Genomic DNA, 26,309 nt, shown 5'->3' with positions numbered 1-26,309 from the left:
AGGTTACATTACGTTTGAAGTAATAACTTGCACAGACATGCATATTAACAACAACAATCATTAATAATTATATTACACGTTAAAAGAAGAATACCTTTCGCACAATGGTCATTAAAATTAAAATTTGAAAACGAGAGTTTCGTTTAGTGACGGTGTTGGTTTCAACGTAGGTACGATTATAATATTGGGTGTTATTATAATACGTTTACTTGTAAATTCGAGTAGGTACACGTGGAAGAAATTGGCATAGCTAAACAAATGACCATTACCGAAACACATATATTGTTTATGTGATTGTAATGCAAGGCAAACATACTCTCAATAAACGTCCTTTAGGCCTCTTTACCTTGTATAACCCTTTATTTTTCACTCTTCTACACTCTCTTAAAGTAAGTGTAATAAAGAATATTTTATTCGTTTATTTAATATAAATAGAAACAATCTGGGCCCCAAAGTATCTTTGAGAGATAAGTTTAAGGAAATTAACATTCTTACACTAGACTCACAGTACATTTATGAAAATGTAATTTATGTTAAAAGGAATAGTAATTTATTTATGAAAAATAGTGACAGACATAACATTAATACGAGGAATAGAAATAAACTAGCTTTTCTTGATAGTCGTCTTCACAAAGTCAAAAAGTCATTTAAGGGGCAATGTATACGCTTCTATAACAAGATTCCGGTTGATATACAAAATTTGCCTTTCACGAGGTTTAAAATTATAGTGAAACAAAAACTTTATACTAAAGGTTATTATACAACTTCTGCGTACTTGGATGACAAAAATCCGTGGTAGTAACCCATTTAGCTCATGGAGGTAGTCTCGATCTCTGATGTTTCAAATAAAAAAATAATATTGTAAATGTTATTTACAAAGAGCAACCCCTAGAGTTTATTGCTCATTCTTCTCAGGGGAATCTGCCTTACGAATGAGCGGTAGAGTTTAACCATTGTGACGATTTCAAGTGTAATAATGCTTACCTATGAAATAAAGATTATTTTGAATTTGAATTTGAATTTGAATAGATACATAAATTTATACAGAAATTGGATATGAAAAAAAGTCTACCGTGTTATTGAAATGCAGTGCAATATAGTGATAAAAGAGATGGAATGCTTGTAGAAAACGAATGTGATAAATGAAGAAAATGTAATAAAACGATGTATCAGCTCCTTATCGATGTAGGAGATCGATGTTGAAAATGAGTTAAGCTGTTTCAATTTCCTTTGACGCAGTTTCAAATGCGTCGTGACGTAAAAATGAAGATCACATCAGTTAGAAGACATCGTAATGTGCTTTTAAGATTACCTATACACATAATACGAGTAACATCATGTATTTGTGGCCTGAGAAACAGTGAATGAGACGTAATCAGATGGTTGAAAGTTGTGCTGCAGTTTAAGCTTCATGAGCCGATGACCCCGTTGGTCGTAGAGTTTGCTTTGTGGGCACTAGATGTGGAGGTACCAGGTTTGATTTTCGGTAGGACCAACTTGGGACTTTGGGAGGTTTCTATTTACTGGATTATCTGAGTAGTGCCCCGGAGAGAATTCCGTTACTCTGCATAGTATAGTGAATAATCTAGTTTAAGACCAGGTGTGATTGTCTGGCAGATTGCTATGATTATAATCTAAAAGACTGTTTTAGATTACAATCAGTCAAAACAGTTCTTTTAGAATATAGTCATAGTAGCGTGCCAGAAAAAAAACCCAATCTCATTCAGGCAGGCAACTGATAGAACTTCAAGGATGTGAAATTAGGTTCCATATGGGGCACAAATGACAGGGCAAATTTTATTCATGTTAAGCAATGCTCAATACATTTTGCTCATAGTGAAGCTTTGATGATTTCAGTTGTATACAATACTAAAGACTTAAATTTTATTAACCAAATCCGTAGAAATAAGAAGGATATTTCTTTGTATCTTTTAAATACGGATATCTAAGATTTACAACAAAAGCATTGCGAGATGCCTTATTGAGCCCTCACTTACGCAGCGAAGTGACTAAATCTAGTTTTTTAGAGCAGAACCGACTAAATAGCGACTTTTTATTGGGCTAGCCAAATTTCAAAAAGTCGATCAGGGTTACGCTGGAATAAGCCACGCCTTTCTTATGATACATGACTCATCAAGTACAGTTTCAAAATAACAGTCCGATGATACAAAGTTTCATTTGTTACGCGCTGTTGAAAAAAACTTGCCCTCTTGTAAATCTTATGGGTGCTATTACATTGGGTTTCAAGCCGTCAGAACTTTGCAGAAACACGCCCGGGGCTTTGGGCAAAAAGGTACGATTCATCATAATTTAAGGGGACTGGACAACATACAGCTTTTGTGGCTTTCTTGACTGGCACAGACTTTCATTAATGTATTCTTTTCAGTACAGAATGGTTCTATTACTGGTTATTATACATTTTGAAGGTTCAACTTCTAACTCCGTTTGCTATTGGTCCGCTGTTATGTCTTTAGTAGGCTTAGGCTTTTTCGTATGGAATTTGCTATTTGAAATGTTTTGGACCCGGATTTTGATGATACATTTACCTTCTTCATTGTCGTAGCATGGCAGTATAGGTGTGATAAACCTTCCCGTGACCATATTTATTTCAGTTGATTAAGCCAAGTTTAGTTGTAAGGACAACGATATTTGCATATATAGCTGTCTTAGTCGTTTAATCATCGTCGCGAAAACGATGAAACAAAAAAGTCGGGTTTTGTAGTTTCTGTTTTTACATATTATATATTAATTAGTTATTATGTACGTATTTATACTCTCATCTATTGAACAGTGTTAAAAATATTCTCCTCACCTTTTTCCAATGATTTATATATATCAATTTGTTTGTTTTTAACGTGCTTAATTTTTACGTCGACAAAATGACTGTACAGAACTGTCAAAATGTTTTAAAATCAGCTGTGACCTTGTAGCCATGTTTGGCACTGTGTTAATCTTTTGCAGTCATTGGTCGCGGCGCTCGCGGTGACAATGACATAAAAATGCGACGTCACGGTGCTCGCCATGTTAGTTGTGATAAAATTTTAAAATGCCGGTTTATCACTCGAATTTAAGAGCTAAATTTGAATATAATAGCTTTATCGAGGTGGCCGGACTACGGGGGTTATGTATTTTATATATGTTAGATACTGTCACACATACTTAATTCAATTATAAATAGCAATAAAGCTCCTTGTGAAAGAGTTTGTCCAGAGATATACTACCACTGTAACTATTTCTGCCGTCAAGCAATAATGCGTGCATTATTGTGTGCGGATTTGGGGGGCAAGAGTGGGGGTGAATTTACAGGCACACGGGACTTGTCAACTTATATCTCATGGTGATGGGCGCGGTGCCCACAAGATCTTTGCTATTTAAAACTCTGAGTGTCACTGCAATTGCTTTGGAGAAGCATGTCCCTTACCACAAGAAGCATTTTAATTTTTTAAGTAGGTGGGTTCAACCCCGGTAGGCTCAAGCTTAGAACTGGAGTTTTGAACATAATGAGAGATTTTGAGACTTTGAGATGTGGCTGTACAGATGTTTGCTTGGTATATATCTAGAGTCCAAAGGGTAACCAATGTTGAGATTCTACGCCGTATGGAGGAGGAGCTGAAAACACTCACAAGTGTAAATGAAAGGTAACTGCAGTATAATTGGCTATGGGTACCGGAATCTTCAACTAAAAACGAAGTGGAAAATTTAAGGTAAGCGTAGTCGTGTACGAAGGCAGCCTCCTAGTAGAAGAATTCGTTAGACTGATTCAATTTTCGTACATGTTCCCTCTTTCTTAAAATAGAGATAGCGATGATGGTCGTTAACCTTCATAAAGCAGCGGCACACTAAGAAGAAGATTAATTTTGAACATAAGTAGCGATTGAATGATGAAGGTTTTTAGGTTTATATTAAGTAATAAGTACATATAACACTTTAAAATACAATAAAAACGTAAGCGCTTAAGGTTCAATTTGTTATGCCGTGGAACGGAATTGTGAACTCGACGTCATTTGTGTAACGTATAAACTAGATACCAGCAAAAAAACAGGTCTCGTGTCTTCCTGAAAATTCTCGAGCAATCTCAGGAATGCCCGCAGTTATTGTATCGTATCTAATTTGTAAGACATAAAGTTTGTTATGCTATGTACGATTTCGTTACAAAATTCGCTTTCATTACGTTCCGCAGCAATGTAAATTGTGCTTAAAAGAGTGGAAGCAGGCAAAGAAGGGGTCTACAATTGAGCAAGCTCGATCAAAAGATGTCTATTCAATCGCACTTCAAAGATATTTGGGTTGTATGTGCTCGGCAACGTAGACGCGGGCATGGAATTCCATTATAAAAGATGACGAAAAACGCTTGGCACGCCTGAATGGAATATCAACCAAGTATATAAAGACGATATCCTACCGTACATCTGATTGATCAATAGTACGAAATAGACTGGTGGAGCTAATGGGCATAATTACCGAAACTTAGTGTAGAAAATCTGTTCGTTCAGCACCACAAACTACCATACCGGGGATATTACAAAAAAGTTAGTTTTTTCTACATTGACCCGGCCGGGGATCGAACCCGGGACCTCAGAGATGGCGACACCATGAAAATCAGTGTGTAAATAAGTCGACCACGGAGTTCGTCAAAAATATAGTAATAACTTTTTTATTAAAAAACCGACCTGAAAAGTACGTGGAATTACATCTATTTGCCAAGTTTGGTTGAAATCGGTTACCGGATAGTGCGCGAAACTGGGTTCATCCCCAAATTTGCCACCCTTAGAGGTGGAATATTTCCTTCACATTTAAATGAGACCAATACTGAGATACCCCTCTTTCCAACAAAAAGAATCATCAAAATCGATTCCCTTATACTCGAGCTATCGCATAACATATGTAACGTAACAACTACACCTACACAAACGTTTTCGGTTTTAATCATTGACTTACAATTATATGGACGTCGGGTCCGCGCTAAACAGTGTCCGAAATTATAGGGCGTTAAAATCGTATACAGAGCGTCATTCACGCTCTAGTCTTCGTTTGTTCGACTGACAGCGAAGCAAGCAAAATTAGACAGTACTGCGATGACATTACAATTTAAATTCAACGTTTTAGGTTTTTCATATTCCTTGACATGTCACTACGTTTAAATAGGTTGACTTGGGACATTTTTTTCGTGGTTTTTGTATTAGATCCGTCATCCATATAATTGTAAATCAATGGTTTTAATACTAAAAATATTGCCTAAAATCTAACTGTATGTTTTTTTTAAACAGCATGGAGTTTTAATGCAAAATTATTTTCTAACTGAAGTAAGAACAACCATGACCATGGGACCTGTAAAGGGCCCGAAACGTCGGTTTGTTTGAAAAAACAAATATACGCGATTTAAATCCGGAAAAATAGTTTCATTTCCTATGTGTAACAATTGCGAAAACCTAAGAACTCGATATGAAGTAAGAAAGTTGATCTGCAGGTGAGGTGGCGTTGTCCTCTATATACCGCCGTCATATACGTATGCAGCACATATACGCTACCAGCACAGACTACTTAGCGAACGCTACCAGTTAATACGGTATTTATTAAAGATTGGTTGCCGCTGCTCAGAGATTAAGTCCTCAGGCAAGGAAATCAAATTATTAATAAATTATTAGAACGGATTCTTACCACGGTATGACTTCTTATTATTCTCCCAATATTTCGAACTGGTTACACGATTCATGGTCAACGGTTGGCTGGCTAGTTTTTTTTCAGAAAGCGAGTGACAATAGTAGCGCCGCAAGGTATCGAGATTATATTTTATGTCCGTCAAATGTCACTGGCCATTCAACCCTGTATTATAGGGCGTATAATCATTCTGAAGTCATATCATGATAAGAAAACTGTAATTAATTATATCATTTAGTGAATAACCACGAGTCTTAGGTTACCTTTTCACCAGAGATGTGTGAGGTAGCGAGGCGGTGCGAGGATGTGTAGCAACATTGGGAAACGGTGTGATGTTTTCCACCACAGCTGTGCGAGAATGCGTTACGAATTCTTTTCAGTTATGCGCGTGTCATATTTTCAGTAGCTCTAGTTTTCTACACCGTGGCTCGCCCGCATCTCTCCCACACATTTCTCGCTATTTTGTATGTACAAATACTTAGCTCCGCCAACCCTTTTCCACCGGCGCTGAGCTAAGCGAGGCTAGGCAAATGAAGTAATCCTATTGGTGTATTTTTTCCTCGCACTCTGCTTCGGTGCGTCGCACATCTCTGGTGGAAAGGCAACCTTAAAATCTATCAACCAATTTAATTTCTTTGTAAGAATAGGGCACAGTAAGTATTACGTAATGCTTATCTAAATTTATATCGGTGTACTGGGTGTTTTAACTTGATATTTCCTGACTATCTTTAAATCCTCTAAATATAAAATACGAGTTTTTTTTAAAAAGAATTGAGATACTTACGCGTATTCATAAGTAGAGAGAGTGGTTACGCCGTCAGGCCATTCGGCATAACACACCCGTCTGTGAAAAAAAGTTAATATGTTAGATTAATATAGATATGTTGTTTCCATGTTAATTAGGTTTCAGGGTTCAAAATTGAATTATAAATATAAATGTGTAATTTCAGCGATCAAGTTATTGCAGAAGACTAGCTTTCTTCGTGTTGCGTAGGTCTGAGAATGATATGTTATTGATAGAAAGGTTGAAAGAAGCAACAAAATCATAGACACAGAAAACTTAGGTTCTAACAGCTTCTAAGTACGGTGTGATACGACCACGGGCAGTGCAATATGGTCAAACGTAGGCGTAATAGGTAATTATAATGTAAAGCGAAAATTTAAAAATCCTAAGTTGATTCATAAGAAAATATTCAATTATGTAAATAAAAAATTATAAAAATTGAAGTAAATTAATTTGCTACTCCGCGAACCCATTGAAGGTTAAATCGTGCAAAATAGCTGCGCTTGTGTTGAATATTTTTTCATGCAGTTAATTATCGCACCCTCCCTCCGCATAAAATTAATATGGGTGGGAAGTCCTTGTTCTTGATTGAATATGACCACGCCGCACGAGACTAAGTGAATGTGTGGATCCATACACGGAGCGCGGTGGGCGAGCAGATATTATTGTAATATGATTTAACAATAATGCAGCTTTCTTTCTAAGAATGGAATGGAAGCCATCCGTATAAGGTTTTGCGAACATGTCTGACACCCTGCAGTAATGTAGCAACCCTAACTCTTGTTTATTTTCAAAAAAGCGCGCATTTGACTATTATCTCACCCGATGGAAGGTGACGCTGAGATCGACGATGTACTATGCACACCTAAATAATGCCTATTCACTCTCGCCTTGAAAGGACCAAGCTAAAGCGTTCGGGGAATAGCGTCTCCATTCCATAGTCGTTCGCCATGAAAAAGTGGAAGCGAAAGGTTTCGTGCGAATCCATGTAATATCCACAACATAGAGGTGGACTCTCAGCCTACGTCTAGTTCCCCTAAAATGGAAAGGGAAGGCGGAATTAAATCATTCAATTCTCTCGCACATATATCCTGTAGAATACCGATAAAGCAGGCAACTTTACGGTAGTATTCGCTGGCTATACAGCAGCTACTAAATCCGAGTCACTTATAAGTCTCTTGGCATGCTTCTTTGTTGCAATTGCTGTGTAACAGAACCCCTTAAACATTATTCTGAACGAGAGATAACATCTTCCACCCACGCGTTTCTAAACGCAACGTTATCAATAATTTAACTTCTCAATTTACATCATCGCGAAATGTTAATTGTGCCAAAGTTCACGGAGAGAATTGTTAAGATTAAACGGTACTTAAATATGCCATTCTGAGAACTTTGTCAAAGAGAATTGACAAGTTGTTGCATATTTTGAGATCCATATTACGCGGCTACTTTGTAACAAGTATCTAGACGGATAAAACAAGGAATCAGTAAGTATAAAAGTTAGGAGAAAAAAGACATTGAGCGCGGACACTATGACTAGTTACCATTATTATCTTCGATGTTTCATGTATACTAAAATCGTTCCCTTTTTTTTCTAGGTTTCACAAAGAATAGAAGATAAAGTTGTCTTCTTACCTTCTGCTGCCGTCGTGTTGCTCAGTGACGTCAGTAGTGAAGAAAATGAAGTTCGGGCTGCTGATGACCGAGCTGCCTGCCCAGATAAGTGCTGCTATCGCCAAAGTCGCTCTCTTGCCCAGGCGAGGTCGTAGTGGGCTCATAATGGCTACGTACCTGGTGTTAATAAGGACATATATTTCTAGCTATTTGTTTAGTATCATTAAACTTGGGGGTAACCATGAGTTGTGCTGCTGCAGACCACTGCAGGACGTAAGTCTTTACATATAACGTTTAAATTCAATTACGAATAGACGGCAACGACCACAGAGTACTTGAAGCTCAGTTTACCGTTCGATGTACAGGCGACAGCACACTCAACACTACGGTTCTTATCATCATAAATGGCTATAAAGTTAATTTTGCGCACGAGCAAAGATGAAGTGTGATGGTGATTGTACATCATCGTTATGAGTTAATTTTATTGCCGGAATTTGAATGTTTTTTTAATGTAAACTAGGAGGCAAACGAGCCGACGAGCTACTTTATGAGACCCGTGGCCAACTGCAACATCAGAGGAGTTGCCTATACGTTGCCAGCCTTTGAGAGCCCTGTTGACACACTTTTTGAAAAACCCCATGTTATGACATAGTTGCGCCAGTAATATTATTTTTGATGGTGTTTCATATCATTGCTAACTCTTATGTTATTTAATGAATTTTCATTATCTGTTTATCGTAATAGATTTTTTGTTATAAGAAAAGAAAGTAAGCTTTATGGTGTTGCAATATGGTCGACTTTTTTTGAAGAACGTAAATCGTTCGTCTTCTTTCAGCTATTGCCGATAGATGGCAGCCCATTTAATAAAATTTCAATATTATGAAATCAAAACGCCGTAACTTGCTATAATAGATATTGAACTTTCAACGATATGCTCCGCAAATCTCCTGCTCATACGAGGTTCGATTGTTTGGTTTAACCAAAACTTTCGATTGAATTTAATCCATTGCGTCCAATCCGTTTGAATCTTTAGGAATTAAACTTATATTGAAATCTTGTACTTGCTTTATCTGATTACATATTTATTTATTCAATTATATTTTCATAGATTTGCGTTTTAAACAGATAAATAATCTCAGTACAGAGTACTAAAAAAACCGACCTCAAAAGTACGTGGAATTACGTCTATTTGCTAAGTTAGTTCGCCTCTATACAGGACTTGACACTGGAGACAATAAAAATCGGTTCTCACTACTCAAAGTATATTGAGAGAAAAACGCCTTGAATTGGAGAAATAGCAAAATCAACCATTAAAGTAATTGCTCCTAAATTAATGTTAGGCGCTATTTATGAAAATGAATCTTCATGCGTGAACAGCCACCCTTTGAGGTGGATGATTTTCTTCAAAATGCAATGGGACCACTATGGAAGTACCCCCTTTCCAACAAAAAGAATCATGAAAATCGGTTCACAAATACCGGAAATATCTTAAGTTTATTTGTCAAATGTAAATATCAAAAATTTTAATTAAATGTATTGTTGTGATATGAAAAAATAATAGACACGTTAGGTATATGGAACTTATGTTTTAGGTGACGGGTGTAGTGGCAGAGAGTTTTGAGTAGCATTGCAACTGTTATGGATAGGCGTGTGGCGTAGCTTGTTTGTCCCATCATTTATCATTAAAAAAAACAGTATTATTTCTTTTGATTTTGGAAATGTCCCTTCAACTTTGTTAATATTATAAAGAGCACAGTTTATGTTATAAAGAACTCATGGGAACGAAAAAGAGAATTTGAGAATAAAATAATTTAAAATGTATGTAAAGCTACTTTGTTAGGAGATTAAAATCTGGAGTTGAAAGTTAAACCGGTGGAATTTATTAACAGGCATTAGGGGATTTTTTGCGAGGAACAGTTTAATTATTTAGTTTCAGATTAATTGAATTGAAGACAAGATCAAATGACATCTCGCCTGTCTGCGAATGGAGTAGGAAAACATTACGGACTTTCTTTTGCTACGCCACCGAGCTAGCCCTCTGGCCTTCTTGACCCGCGTCAATCGCTTCATAATATTTATTTTTAGTTGTTTTAACTGACTAACCTAAACAGTTTTGAATTATTATTAATACAAAGATTGAATATTCTAACTGAACGTGAACAGTGAAAAGCGTGAAAAGTGAACGGTATAACTTGGGCCTTTTGAAGGCGAGAGGCAATAGGCATTATTTGGGTGTGCATGCTCCGTCGTGGACTTCATCGTCACTTTTCATCAGGTGATATGGAAGTGAAATGAGCACTTATTTTTTAATAACAAAAAGAAAAAATCAAACAAAAATTCTTTAGACTTTGCCAAACTGAGGCTACCGCTGTTACAAATTGAGCTACAAATCGAGTCAGTAGAGCTTACGACTTTCCCTACGTGGTTTTATTATGTATCTATACATATACATATATATATATATATATATATATATATATATAGAAAAAATCAAACAAAAATTCTTTAGACTTTGCCAAACTGATGCTACCGCTGTTACAATTTGAGCTACAAATCGAGTCAGTAGAGCTTAAGACTTTCCCTACGTGGTTTTATTCTATATCTACATATATATATGTGTAGATACCGGATCGGTTACCGGAAAGTGCGCAAACCCGGATTCATCCCATAGTTGGCCTCTATACGGGACTTGACACGGGAGATAATAAAAATCGGTGCTCACTGCTTAAAGTATATCGAGAGAGAAACGCCTTGAATAGGATAATAGCAAAATCAATCATTAAAATAATTGCTCCTTATAATACAATTTAGTTGCTATTTATAAAAATGAGTCTTCATGAACAGCCACCTTTAAACGTGGATGATTTTCTTCAAAATTGAATGGGACCACTATGGAGGTACCCTGTTTCCAATAAAAAAAAGAATCATCATAATTTGATCACAAATTTATGGGAGTTATTGCGTAACATACATACAAAAAAAACACTGAATAATTGAGACCCTCATCCTCTTTTTGAAGTCAGTTAAAATTACAAGTTAATCACACGATTACTCGAACGACTTTTCGTTGGAAAGAGGGTACATCAGTATTCGTTCCATTTTAATTTGAAGAAAATATTCCACCTCTAAGGGTGGCAAACTAGGGGATGTATCAGATTTTCCGCACTTTCCGCTAATCGATTTCAATAAAACATGGCAAATAGATGTAATTGCACGAACGTTTGAAGTCGGTTTTAATTATTTACCTCCTGTTTACACTCTAGAATCTAGATAAACATAAAGACTTTTTATTCTACTTGATTTTGCGCTAAATAACCGCATGTTTGGTGTACATAGTCACTAGTGATGTTCCATGACACCCTTTTTAAGTATGACATCAATCTGGTTGTGAAATATATAAACGGTCATAGGACACGCTACAGACTAGCAGTCTAAAAAGGTTCTCAAACCTTGTTTTATTACGGCCTCTAATGGCACCGCTTTACACTGGAATGTATGTACAATAGACTCAGTGGTCGTGCATCGGATCGAACTATCCCCTTAATGTAAAATAGATATAAGGACAAAAATAACGAACTTGACTAACGTTATAATTGTCACTGTCATTATGACTACAAAATAAGATTGAAAATAGTCTTTTCAACGAAGTGTTGGACGGGGTGAGTGTTAATTATTAAATTATCTAGTTATGTGCCTACTGGTTCTCGTAAATAAAAACCTAATCCATTGTTTAAGCGCGGCTTTGACTATGCACGGTTTAGCAGGCTCAACCATGGATTAGTCATCCATTAAACTTCGCAAAACAACCGCGTTGTTAAAGTTACGTTTAGGCATTTAATGGTTAGACAAGCATTTGCTGACTATAAGCACAACAAACACCGAATAGTTGGATCTTTTGATTGAAAATTCTACTAATATTTGTCTGTGGTTTTCTGTTACCTGTGTTCATCTATCAATAAAAAATGTTTGAATGTTGGGAAGAATGTATCCTCTTTGTGGATTTTTTTATAATATCAAGTGACGGGACACGCCTGTCCATAACAGTTGCAGTGTCACTCAGAGCTTCAAATCGCAAAGCTCTGAGGGGCGACTGTCAATAACAGCTAGTTTATTTTTATTCCTCGTTTTAATGTTATGTCTGTCAACATATTTCATAAAAATATTTATTGTTATAATAAATTATAATGTTTTTCTTAACATAAATAATATTTTCATAACTGTATTTACAGTTACGTTAGTTTAAGAATGTTAATCTCTTTAAACTTATTTCTCAAATACACAACCTAAAGAAGGCGTTTGATCAAATGACCAATGAGAAGTAACTTAGGAATAAAAATAAATTCTTTTATTTTTTTATAATACTATGTGACGGGACGAACAAGTTGTGTGCCTGGTGGTAAGTGACACGTATGTGCCTAACAATTGCAGTGCCACTCAGAGCTTTAAATCACAAAGATCTGAAGGGCACTGCCACTGCGCCCGACACCCTGAGACATAAGTTGATAAGTCCCATTTGTAATTTTACTAGCACCCTTACCCTTCAAAATCGAAACGCAGTAATGCTTACAATTTTGTTTGGCGGCAGAAGTAGATAAGGTAGCAGTACTTCCCTAGATGTACTCTTTCACAAGGAGCTCTACTGCTCTACTTCCACTACGTGTTTCATTACACTGTGGTAATAGCGCCTGTACGTAGGTAATCTATTTGACACTTTAGCTGCTCCGAAAAGAGATAACGCCGGGTAATTTCGTTATCACAATGGACGACTGTGTGTACTTTTTTCCCTTATAACCCTTTATAAGCCTTGCCTTCCTTCCTTAAGCAGCAAATTCCTTATAATTCAGAACAAATTGTATGCTTCCATACTATTAAGATCCGCCATCTTGATATAATCCACGGATTAAATTGTCATGGACGTACTCTTTCTCCAGATTACTGCTATTAAGATTAAATATTGAAATTTGCCAACATTTTCTTATAAGTATAATTCGTAAAATGAACTGTAGTTTCATGATATTCCTGTCCATGATTTCGACAGCCTTTTTGGTCGAGTGGGTAGCATACCGGCTTTCATAGTGTCACCATCTCTGAGGTCTCGGGTTTGATCATAGATATTTCATCAATGGGTGTGATCCCCGGCTGAGTCAAAGTAGAAAAAACAAATTTTTTATAGTCTCGGGTCTGGTTGTTTGTGGTGCCGTCGTTGTTTCCGATATCCAGAAAGTGCTTTAGTTACTTGCTTTGGGGTTTGTATTTATTTATATAACACAAGCCGTTAGTGTAGTTTCATTTGACAGTTACCTGACCTCCCATTAATTCAAGGCATAACAATAAAAAGTGTTTATTTGTAAGGTTTTCCTTAAATCAAGGCCTAACTTTAAGTATCAGTTAATTAATAAAAGCCATTAAGTAAAAATCTCAAAACAATGTTTGATATTAGGCAGAAGTCCATCACACATATCCATTACTAGTTGAAGACATGTACAAAAGTTATTTACCTACTTACCTAAATATCTACTTTAGTTTGAGAAATGTATAGCATGACTTGATGTCAATAATAATATTTTGTCAAAATTGTAATGACGAGTGTTGTTGATTACAACCTCGGTGGCACAGCAATTAACATTATGGACACTAGATGAGGAGGTCCCGGATTCGATTCCCGGTAGAACCAATATGAGAAACGAACTTTTCTAAATTGGTTTTGCTTGTATACAGCGGATTCTGGCAACATTCACCGTCATTGATCCATCTTGTGTGTTTGCTCAGTTGCGTCTTCCAGTACGCGGTTGCTACTCAAAAACTCTTTGGCCCTATCGGCTGTTCTGTCGGTAATTCTGGTTCTTTTGCAAATATCTTCATTTCTGATTCGATCCCGCATTGAAACTTAGAGCATAGCAATCTTCATTGCCCTTTGGGTGACCTTGAGCCTTCCTATGAGGCCCATAGTGTACGATCACGTCTCAGTGGCGTACGTCGTCATTGGCAACACATACTGATCAAAGACTTTTACCTTGAGACACTGGTATTTTGAACCAGCCGAGCCGGATTCCACGATAGACCTCTTTCTCTTTCTCGTTCTGCATGTAGTTTCACCAGAGCCTTTACCCTTCAAAACCGGATCACAGTGATACTTACATTACTATTTGGCAACAGAAATTGGTATGGTAGCAGTACTTCCCTGGATCGACTCTTTTACAAGGAGCTATACTGCTGCAGCTAACATAAAGCTTATAAAGTTTCCTTGCGATGTTTTTCAAAACTTTTTATCAAGCGATCATTAATCCTAACTTTAAAAACAAGTAACAAAATTAGTTTGTTCTAAGAATTTTGAAGAATTCCCAAGAGTTCAGGAATGTAACTTATTCCTCGCAGTCTTCCAAGCAAAGGATGGAAATGCCAATGATACGAGAATATTCCGGATATGACATTGGAATTCGCAATGGAGATCTCATAATTTGAATTATATTCAAAATGCGTTTTGCTCCTTTATCGTTCAACTATTTCTATTTACAACATTTCAAGTAAGAACTTGGAGGATGAACAAATGTGAATACAGGTGTAGGTTTCACGACAATGTTTCATTGACTTGATGGGTTAGTTCGAAGAAATTCTGTTTACTGATTTTAGTGCGTCATTCGAATTGTGTATTTTTTTTGGTGAACTTTGTGTTGCTCATTACAAGTATTTGCTTATTTCCGTTCTTTTGCTGACTCATTACACAGGGTTATTTGTAAAATGCTAACAATCGCGTTCCCTACTTGAGACAGAATGCCGTTTGATCGAACATGAATTGCTCGAAAACGTTGGATCGATTGTCCATTTGACCTATGAATCGTGAGCTCTAAGGTTTGCCACACTGATGCATCAAAATCTCGAAAGAACATTTACTCTAACGATCAACAGTCTGCTCGTTCACACCTTGAAATGTAAAAAAAAACCTACAAAATACGACATATAGGTAGTTACATTTTTCGAGAAATCACTTTTTTGGCTGTTTATCGTTAAAGCAAATGTTCTTTCGAGATTTTGATGGATCGATGTGGCAAACTTGAGAGCTCACGATCCATAGGTCAAATAGACAATCGAGCCAACGTTTTCGAGCAATTAATGTTTGATAAAACGGCATTATATCTCAAGTAGGGAACTCCTAACAACCTCGCAAGACTATAATATTACTAACATCATAAACAACAACCTTTAATCAATGACTTTTTACAAAACTTAATAAATTTATCAAAAATAAACTTTCATACATTTCTCACAGATGGCGCTACAGCAAAAAGGCGTTAAAAATAAAAACAAAGATCTGCAATAAGCACATGGAAAAATTCGTGAGGTCCGTTGGTTCGTTGGCACGGTTTGCTAGGAGACGTTGATTAAAATCCGGCTGGACTGAAGTGAATTTTGTCTAAGCGCTCGATCTTTGTTTAATATTTATATTATAACAAACTAGTGGAGTAATTTCACAAAATAATAGTTTATGTGACTGTTACGTAATGGAAGGCATTAAAACACAAGCGTGAGTTTATGTAACGAGCCGACAGGCGAATTTTAGTGCCTAAGTATGTTCAGTTACATACACTGCTTTATCTATACACATATTATAAGCTCTCTATGATGTGTTCAGGAACTGCACGTTACGACTCTCTATGATGTGTTCAGGAACAGCATGTTAGTGTTACTTGTCAGATCTTTGCGATTTAAAGCTCCGACAGGCACCCCGCTACCGCTATGGAAAATCGTGACTTTTACCACCAGACGCACGACTTGTTCAGTCACTTGGTGTCTAAAAAAAAGCTCTTTGTACAGTAATATTTGAAATTGTTCTTAAATAACATTAAATTTGTTTTGGTGGCGCAGTAAAGTTTCCATATACATTCTGTCATTCATTCTTATGGCGACTTGGTCGAATGGCTCGCATACCGGTTTTCATGGTGTCGCCATCTCTGGGGTCCCGGGTTAAATCCGCGGTCGGGTCAATGTAGAAATAGTTATTTTTGTTACAAGTGCGGAAAGTTAGTCATTATTCACGAGTCTCGAGGCTTCAAGACTCGAGACAAGTGAAAATAAAACAGTATATTTTAGAGGCGCAGCGCGCAGCGGTCTCGCGAAATACTCACCTCCGGTCATTGTTAATATGCTCAATCAGCCATCTTTATGGAAAATATTTTGGTATTTTTAAATGTAAACGGGTTACATGTCTTATAAAACACCTGTGCAATTTAAACAAGTAAGATGTTTGTAAGTAAATATAAGTTTTAATGACGATAAATAAATATACAACCTCTTTAGTTCTATGTTTAAGGCTTGAAACATCAGTACATAAAAAAAATGGAAAAGTAAAAAGTACTAGTGCGGAAAATCCAACTTTTGGCACGATTTGTAGTACGAAAAATACAACGTTTTGGGCAACTGTATCAAAAACTAAATTTCGTATGTCTTGGATCTGGATTGTTTGTGGCACCGTCGTTATTTCCGATTTCCATACACATTAGCTTTAGTTATTTTTTAAATGAACTTTTCTAAATTGGGTCACTTACATTATTGGTTTATTTATATTATTACGTTTTTATTATTCCTATTTATTTCAGTATATTTCTCTCAACATGTCATTTTACAAAAAAATGAAGAAATAATTATATAATAGGAAGTAATAAGTAACAATGTCAAGTGTATACAGAAAAATCTCAATATGGACTCTTAATAATTAACAAATGTATATTAAAGTATAATAATACGGTAAAGGTCAAATTCATTAATAAATATAATAATTTAATTATTTATTAAGTACTTTGAGTGTACTCTGTAACTGAGTAAAGGGACTTTTCCAATAAAAGATTCTTTAGTCTCTTTATACTTTGATAAAATAAAGGTAAAATTATTAATTATGCAGATCATAGTTAAACTATTTCAATGTTCACCCTGAGGTCATGCACGCCAAGGTGACTTCTACCCCGATACGCTAACTTTGAAAGTATCGTTTTCACCATTAACGTATGCAGTGGACAGAATAAAGTTATAATCGTTTAGTAGAACGTAACTCGGACGATAGAGAGAAACCAACTTTTCTTCTCTATAGGTGTCTATTCTCTGACTCGATGCGAGGAGTATAAACAATATAGATCTGAGGTACTGCAAAAACTACTTTCTCTAGACGTCACGTAGTCGAAATTCGTTACGCTCATTCAATTAGGAAGCGGCTTTAACAACAAGTATAATAACAAGTGCTAATGAACACTCAACGCGTTTGTAAAACGCGCGATTGCATCACTACACTTGCGATTTATTACCAATTGTATCGATGCAAACGCTCGACTGCATCGATACAAAGGCGGGATTGCATCGATGCAATCGCTTTAGTTGAATCATTGTGTACGAAAAATCTGTATAGGTTTATGCATATTGTTTTGTTTCGTTAATTGTAAACTTAAAGTAAAATGAATAAATGCATAAAATAAACAAATCAGTTAATAATTAAAAACGTGCATCGCGTTTGACGTTTGCATCACTTAAAATCGAACGTGTGTGTAAAGGTTGACGATTAGCGACTGCATCACGTTTGCATAATATAATATGTAATATGTAAGCGACACGCCTACCCAAAACACTTGCAGTATCCTTCAAGCTTTAAATTACATTACACATTACTTCTCTGGACGAACTTTTTTCAGGGAGCTTGAAGGCTACAAACTAATAATTACTATTTTATTATTAAATATAATTAATAATATAATTGTGTACTTCATTAGATCGAAGTTTTCTTACCTATCTGATTGGTAGTAATTCCTCTTGGGAAAAGTCTTAATATAGCAAATTGGAAATGTACACAAACAAGTCTAACGGTGTGTGATGGAACTTTATTTATATTGTTGTACCGCATATTTTGTAACATACGTCAATAACCATGTAAGTTTTAAAATACACTTTTCCTAATTATTTGTTACAATTTTGTGGTCATGTCACAGATTACTTAATAGTACTTCAATCTCGTATAAAATCGAAAATACCTACGCTATAATAGCCTACTAAATCTGACTAATGACACCAGGCGCTTACTATGAACAAAAATGAACTCAAGCACGCGTTCAGAGAGGTGAAAATAACATTGCCCGCCGTGTGCAGTCGTACGGAGCCGAATACTCATAAATGAAAGACTTGTGTGAGCGCTTGTGTCGACGTCGGTACACTCAGCGGCACTTATCGTTTAACCTTGAGCGAGTGACGGAGCCCTGGTCGTGATTTTATGATATTTACAAGCCTTTCTTATAGCAGATGTTGCTATGCATCGATAAAAAGTTGACAGTATTCCATAAATACATGATTGATTCCCGGGAGGGAGATCGCAGATCTTCAAAACGATTATGATTTCAGAGGCGTAAATTCAATGTTACATTTACACATCGGTTAAGTGGTCGTTATGACACAACAGTCTTAACAATTTTAATCCAAGTAAACAGTTCCGTTAATAAAAATGGAAGTAATAGTACATTACTGCAGAGGCCGGGAAGTACGGGATTGCTCGACGAGTATGAGTTACAAGGACGAGCGCCAGCGAGGCCTTGTATTAATACGAGTCAAGCGATCCCCGTTCTAGCCCAGGCTTGTACAGTGTTTTTCTCAAACAATGTGAGGGAATAACTAAAAGATCGTCGATCGAAGACAGAGTAGACAATGAATGAATGAATGAATGGAAACATTTTTAGGTATGATTGTCATTTTATTTTTTATGACTTTCTGGATGACGACGTAGCCTTTTTACGAGCTGGCCGTTGTTCAGCATCATGTCGTTGGATTTTCATTACCATATTATTTAAAATATTCCAACGAACAGTGAATGACTTTCGTTTTATATTTCGATTTACATTTCATAAATGATATCTTTTCTTTGGTAGAAAAACAAACCATTGTGTTTTGTTGCACAAACTCCTTTGAATAACGGCACACTAATCAACACTGATATTGTATTTACATAAACGTTTTATTTAATTATTAATACAAATATAGAACACAAAGAAAAATTCCTTCGATCTGATAGGACTCGAGTCTGTGTCTGTTTTGCCATTCTAGAACAACGCTCTATCAACTGTAGCTCAGTTGATAGAGAGTTAGAGCTCTGTATGAGTTAAGCGCAGGCTACACCGCGAACGAAACTAAGCTAACTTAGTTTAGCTCACTTAGTTGCATGCAAAGCTAAGCTAAGAAAACACGTAGCAAGTAGTGACGTGCTACGCTATGGATAGGTGCGGGGGTGAAGGGCGGCGGAAGGGTGACATATTTTACAAGCTTAGCGGGATCGTTGGGTTAGTTTAGTTCGCGGTGTGAACAAAAGTATAAATAGATGCCTCAGCTACGTGAGATAAGTTAAGTTCTAGGTGTAGCTTGGGCTTTAGCTGAATTTACGAATTTGTCTATGCGTTTGTTTAAATTTTTGTTTTTAACGGTTTTTTTGCCGTTGCCAAAAATCTATGAAAGTTTTACAAAAATCAATGAATATCATAATGGTAAAACATCATAATACTCATTACAACCAATATTTCATTTTATTTAATTTTTAACCGACTTCAAAAGGAGGAGGAGGTTCTCAATTTGACAGTATTTTTTTGTATGTACGTTACGCGATGATTTCGGTATTTGTGAATCAATTTTGATGATTTTTTTTTGTTGAAAAGAGGGCACCTCAGTATTCGTCACATTCAAATTTGAAGAAAACGTTCCACCTCTAAGGGTGGCAAAGTAGGGGGTGAATTCGGTTTCGCGCACTTTTGAGTAAACGATTTTAATAAAACTTGGCAAATAAGTGTAATTCCACGAACTTTTGAGGTAGGTTTTTAGTACTCTGTATTTACATATAAACAAACACGCCTAATGATACCAACGACCTGTTTGTATTAGGACCACCACTTGTCGAACCGTATATGCTGGATAAAAAGCTTTCTGTCCATGCAATAAAAGCGAAAAAGATGTTACGCGTTTCGCCTCGGCAATCCGAGCGGAAACCAAACATCTCACATCTTTCCCGCTTATATGGACATGAAGCTTTTTTTGACTGACTTAAGCCGAATCCATGTTAAAAGTGTGATGCCTCCTTTAAATGTAACACACTCAGGAACACAAGAGCGAGAGCGGGTGTTGTTATTCAAGTAGTTATAATTACTATAAGTATACAAACTTCCATAGAACAATACGCTCGACAGCGAAGGCACGCTTCGGAAAAAACTTTAATTGGTTTTGTTTGAAACTTAAATTACTCTGTAGTAACACTTTGTGAGGGTGTTCGCGTACAGTGAAAATAGAGTGCCACCATTAGTGTATTTCGAGTGTAAATATAATCAAGCTGGTAAAAAATCCATTAAGGTGACGTATTTCATCGCGACCCTACATTTTTAGGAGATGTGGGGTGGTCGCACCTTACGTCCGCAATCCGTGTGCTGTAAATTAATATGAATCATCGAATATGTAACCAGAAATAGAGACGAAATGTCATTTAATTTGTTTGAAAACTATTCTGCCAAATCATTACTGTGACAACTGCGCTCCGATTGGCCGAAGACCGAATTCGAAACCAGTTTAACTTGAGCTTTGCTTTAATGGAAGAAAATTGCAAAATTTTGTTACCGATGAAATGTGATTCCGTGATGTTAGATATAGTGTGTGTTGTTATTATTATTAGTATTATTATTACCCCATGAAAAATATGTTACTCTATACAAATTCTTCAACTAGTACATCATTCCTGATACAGGTAGGTGATACCTACTAGGAAGATCCAAACGTCAACTCTAATTTAAGTTTTTGTGAAAAAGAAATAAAAACTATTTTCATTTTCATTTCATTTTCAAATATCCGGAAAAATATTTTTTTTTAGATTTTTTCAAAATGGAAATTTTTCCATGACCCAACACTAACCAGGAGTATACATTTTAATTACTTACCGATCTATACTAATAGCCATAAGCGTGAAGACGGAAGCAGAGAGACTGAGAACGGAGATGAACTGGCAGAATTTGCAGTAGAAGTGGCCGAAGGGCCAGTCGGAGAACAGCATGTAGGTAAAGTTGAAAGTCACGTTCAGCGTTGACACCATCGCGTCTGCCACGGACAGGTTTACTGCAGTAAAGAAAATTATCAACATTAAAAAACTTAAATTAAAATGCTTATATATACAGGGTTATTTTTAAAATAATTTTAATATATCATCAGATTTTAGTTTCATACAAAAACAAATACATTTAAATAGATTGCTCTAAACGGTAATAACACTGTGCAGGACGGGCGAGGAGGTCGTTGCGGAAGACGTTTGCACGTTTGAACTTTTCTCAGATCTAAAAAGTGTTAGATAGTGTAACGAAAATATAAAAGTTTAGCTTAGTCGCTTAGTTGGTATAGCGTCTGCCACGGTATGCTAGAAGACGTCGGTTAGAATCCGGCCGGATCGAAGGAATTTTTTCTGAATGTTCGATCTTTGTATTAATAATTATAACAAACTAGTGGAGTGATTTCACATAAAAAAAAATTGAATATCAATTCAATAAAAATATAAAATACAATGAATAGCGACATCTCTAGCCAGGGCTGGTGGCTGTAAAGGTATCTAACTGGGTAAATACTTAAGATTTCTCATACATGGCGCTACTGCTAAAAAGTCGTTGAAAAAACCAAATACAAACACAGAGAAATTCGTGAGGTCCGCTGGTTCGTTCCGATGCTTAGTTGGTATAGCGTCTGGCACGGTATGCTAGAAGACGTCGGCCCGGAACCCGGCCCGATCGAAGGATTTTGTCTGAGTATTCGATCTTTGTATTAATAATTAATAGTTTAGTTTAGGTAAATCTATTATGTATTGTCAAAATTCATGGAACAAAAGTTGTTGTTTATGATGTTAGTAATATAATAGTCCTGCAGTATTTTAAAAATAACCCTGTATTCAAAACATTTTTTATCATGATACTACGAAGTGACGGGACGAACAAGTGTGCCTGACTAAGTGACACGCCTGTCCATAGCTGCAACTGTAGTGCTGCTCAGAGCTTCAAATCGCATAGATCTGAGGGGCATTGCTACTGCGACCGTCTCACCCTAACACACAAGTTAACAAATCCCATGTGCCTGTAATTTCACTAGCACTCTTACCCTTCAAAGCCAGAAAGCTGTAATGTTTCACTTTACTGCTTGGTGGTAGAAATAGGTAAGGTTGCAGTGCTTCTCCGGATGAACTCTTTCACAAGGAGCTTTCTGAATAACGGAATTCACCCACAACATCCAGACCTGAATCAATGTAAAATACCGGGAATTGAACCCTTCACATCTAGGGCCCACTAACCGTTGGGCCACCGAGATCATTAAATTATTATTGTCATCTAAAGAACTGTAGTTTTGTTAGTAATCTGTCTCGCGTCCTTGAGACACACGTAGTTCTGTCCTTTTTAGTATTTTTTTAACCAACTTTAGAAAAGGAATGGGTTCTCAATTCGTCTGTATTTTTTTTGTGTGCATGTTCTCGATCACTTTTGTGAACACATTTTAATGATTCTTTAAGAAATACCAAAATCAACAACATGATAAAGTTAACAACTATACAATGTAATAACGCTCTGATAACTCATTTTACGAAAACATTGTTAAACCAGATAAAGCTTTTTCATAATGAAAAATTACTATGCAATTTCCCAAATGGTTTTGTTGTGTTCCATCATAACATGAAAACAATTTTTAACTCTTTTAAGACAACTTTATTATTTTGGCAGGATTTCGCCACTCGCTCGAGGTTACGCGATAAGAGCCTACCGCTGAGTGTATCGCCGATAGTGCAAACGTTCAGACAAGTCTTCCATTTTCCACATTACAATCCTGGTACAACCCCAGCATTCGCTTCCGCACGTCTGCACACGGCGGGAAACGTTGTTTTGACTTCTATGACCGCGTGTTTAGGTTCCTTTTTGCGCCTGGTGTAGATTTAGTAATTTATTATAGCGTAGTATTTTCGATTTTACATAAGAGTGACGTATCTTATAAAATAACTACCAATCATTTTATCAGTTTGTGGCATTAGAGCTCCCTGAAAAAAGTTCGTCGGAGAAGTAATCAGTATTGGTTCCGGTTTACTACAGTCATATGCAATGTGTTATTGTCAACTTTATGTCTTAGGATGACGGGCGCCCCTCAGATTATTGCGATTTAAAGTTTGAATGGCACTGCAACTATTACGGGTAGACGTGTCATTTTACCACCAGTAGCAGTAGAGCTCCTTGTGAAAGAGTTCGTCCAGGGTAGTACTGCCACCTATTTCTGCCGCCAAGCAGTAACGCGATTGCGTTCCGGATTTGAGGGGTAAGAGTGCTGGTTAATTTCTTTTAGCGTACTGTAGTTCAGGCTCTACTTTATGAGTAGAACTACTGGCTGAATGAATATAGGTTTGTGTTTGGAATGTATTTAAAAAGTAAGATAGAAAAAAGAAGAACATCTTGGCAGTTCTAGAAGAAGCTTCCATGGGTCAATATGTAAAATACGTAATAAATATCTATTTATGAAGATAATTCCAGTCTTATATTCAAAAAGTATCTCTCGCTACGCTACCTGAACTATTACTTGATAGTTTAATGATTTTCAGTTTCTAGTAGGTAATAGGTTGTTTATATTTTATTGTTAATCTTTTGTGTTTGTTTTTCATATGGAGCTATGATGATGACGATGTATCTTGACGATTGTTTTGATGAAATTTTTTTCCGGCGAATGTAGACATATAAGGACGAGAGTAGGAGATGGGCTACCGACTTGGATGAAACTAATTAAAATAACTCAGTAACTAACTTTTTATTTTTCATTTTATGGATATATTATCCTGTGTATGTGCATGGTTGTTGGTTATTCGTCCAGATGATCAGAAACTGTCTGCATTCAAGGGAAAATATGTTTGTTTAATTATTAGGAATCCTCCATATGATATATCGCCATATCATATTGGTATTAGGAAATGTTGTTGTTAGGATAATTTGCGTGTTGTTTTAATTTGTCCAAAGAAAGTAAGAAAATTTAGTGGAACGTGGATAGCTGAAGGATGAGGACGGCATTAAGTAAAGGCCCGTCTGAATCAATTTGTTAGATTAGCACACGGAGTGATAAATGATAAAAGAAAATTAAGACAAATGGTGTTTCATAATTCTAAATTGAATTGATATTACGATACACATCCTCGTTTTATATCTCAAAATGTACAGAGCTGTTTATGAATTATTTTTTAAAGTATATATGGGAGACTTAAGAGTAGGTTTTACATCAGCATGTGTTCAAATTTTTCCCGTACTAATACGGTTCATTTTGCTTGGGTCGAGTGGCAGGGACACTGGCTTTATTTTATAATTAATTTTTTTTAAACGAAGATAAAGCTATTTGAAAAATGTATATCGTATACGTGTTCTATTTAGGTCAGTTGATATTAAAAAAAAATTGGTATATATAAAGTAACTATTGAGTACAGGGGTGTTCTTGTGAAATTTCGAGGTAGGTTTGTGTTTTTTTCCGTCGTGAAAATTTTAAGGAATCGTGTTTTTATACAATATTATTATATTCAGTGTTTGCAATTTTTTCCTAAGCGGTTGATTCAACGCTTTCACTGTTATGCGGAGCCAAAGCCATTTGAGATTGTGTAGAGTCTTAAACTTATTCCCTGTTTCTAAGTTTTCTGCGTTAACAGAACTTATTACCCATTGACTTACAATTATATGGACGTCGGGTTCGCGCTAAAAAGTTTCCGAACTTATAGGGCGTTAAAATCGTATACAGAGCGTCATTCACGATTTAGTCTTCGTTTGTTCGACTGACAGCGAAGCAAGCAAAATTAGACAGTACTGCGATGACATTACAATTTAAATTCAACGTTTTAGCTTTTTCATATTCCTTTACATGTCACTACGTTTAAATAGGTTGACTTGGGACATTTTTTTCGTGGTTTATGTATTAGACCCGTCGTCCATTTATTTGTAAGTCAATGTTATTACCTATTAAAAAATGACGTAAAAGACGTTTTCATGCCTTTGTTTTTTATTATTATAGAGTATTCACGATTTACACGAGTATTATGTAAAGCTGTCTCTGGCGTTATTAATCGTAATTTATACTATTTTTAACCGACTTCAAAAAGTAGGAGGTTCTCAACTCAATTTTTTTTACTTACTCTTAAATTTGTGAACCGATTTCGATGGTTCTGTTTTTGTTGGAAAGAGGGTACCTCAGTAGCGGTATTTGAAGAAAATATTCTACCTATAAAGGTGGCAAATTAGGGGATGAATCCGGTGTATTGAATTCCACCCGCTTTCCGTTAACCGATTTTAATAAAACTTTTGGACATAATTATAATAGAAATAATACGTTATTGTGATTTACAACTGATCTCATGATGGAAATGGCAGACAGATGAAAGGAAGTTCACAAATGTGGACAGCAGTTACCTTGTGTTCGTGCTCTAATAATAAGATTTTGACGAGGACTCAATTGTCGTTGAGGAGGCGGATATGAACATAGCAAAAGCTGTTAAACAAAGTTTTGAAGCCGGTTTTATTTTCATAAAAAAAGTTTTAATTATTTTTGTAAATATATGAAAGTTAGGATACGTTAAAAAAGTTTAAGGAATATAGACTTCAGAAATAATTAAGTTTTTTGTGAATTACAAAATACCATACAATAAGATCGAAGACTAAAATTTTTTTAAATAATACTAAGTGACGGGACGAATACATCGTGCGCCTGCGTCCGTAACAGTTGCAGTGCCACTCATAAAAATCTGATTAACACTACCATTGCGCCCGAATTGAATCGTAATGTGACAAGTATCATATGCCTGTAATTTCACCAGCACCCTAAGCGCCCAGTTACCACCAGAGAAGAAAGTTTTCGCGCGGCGACCGCTCAGTTACCACGCCTTCATGTACATTAATGGCGAACTGAATTCTATTTATTATGCAACAACATTTAAATTCTTCTCAATAAAATTATTGCGCGGCTGCCGCGCGGTTATCGCGCGGGCCGCCGCGTAGATCAATCAAGCCAGGCGAGCCCGCGTAGCCGGAACGCTTATTTCAATTAAAACGTAAAAGCTAAACAAACAGTGCGTATTTTGCCATGACAATTAGATGCTCGCGGTCGCTGTGCGGCGACAACGCGGACTCCGCTTTTCGACCGCGCGGGATGAGCGCGATGAACTTCGTGTGGAATAAATGCGCCCTGACCGAGCCGGAACGCAGTAATGCCCACATTA

The 26,309-nt window shown here is 36.3% G+C and overlaps 1 protein-coding gene across 1 annotated transcript in view; it reads right to left on the bottom strand.

The window, feature by feature from the left end:
* Positions 1-26,309, bottom strand: part of LOC113231968 (tachykinin-like peptides receptor 99D) — a 433,234-nt gene that overhangs the window by 26,763 nt on the left and 380,162 nt on the right. The window contains exons 4-6 of the mRNA XM_026466563.1: positions 20,992-21,166; positions 8,078-8,233; positions 6,443-6,502 (exon numbers count right to left, since the gene is read on the bottom strand). Of these exons, the coding sequence (XP_026322348.1) occupies positions 6,443-6,502; positions 8,078-8,233; positions 20,992-21,166 (391 nt within the window). The remainder of the gene's footprint in view (positions 1-6,442; positions 6,503-8,077; positions 8,234-20,991; positions 21,167-26,309) is intronic.

The sequence above is a fragment of the Hyposmocoma kahamanoa genome, unplaced genomic scaffold (assembly GCF_003589595.1).
Source record: "Hyposmocoma kahamanoa isolate Upper Pololo Valley unplaced genomic scaffold, ASM358959v1 66, whole genome shotgun sequence".
Lineage (NCBI taxonomy): Eukaryota > Metazoa > Arthropoda > Insecta > Lepidoptera > Cosmopterigidae > Hyposmocoma > Hyposmocoma kahamanoa.
This window is presented reverse-complemented; position numbering and strand designations above follow the sequence as displayed.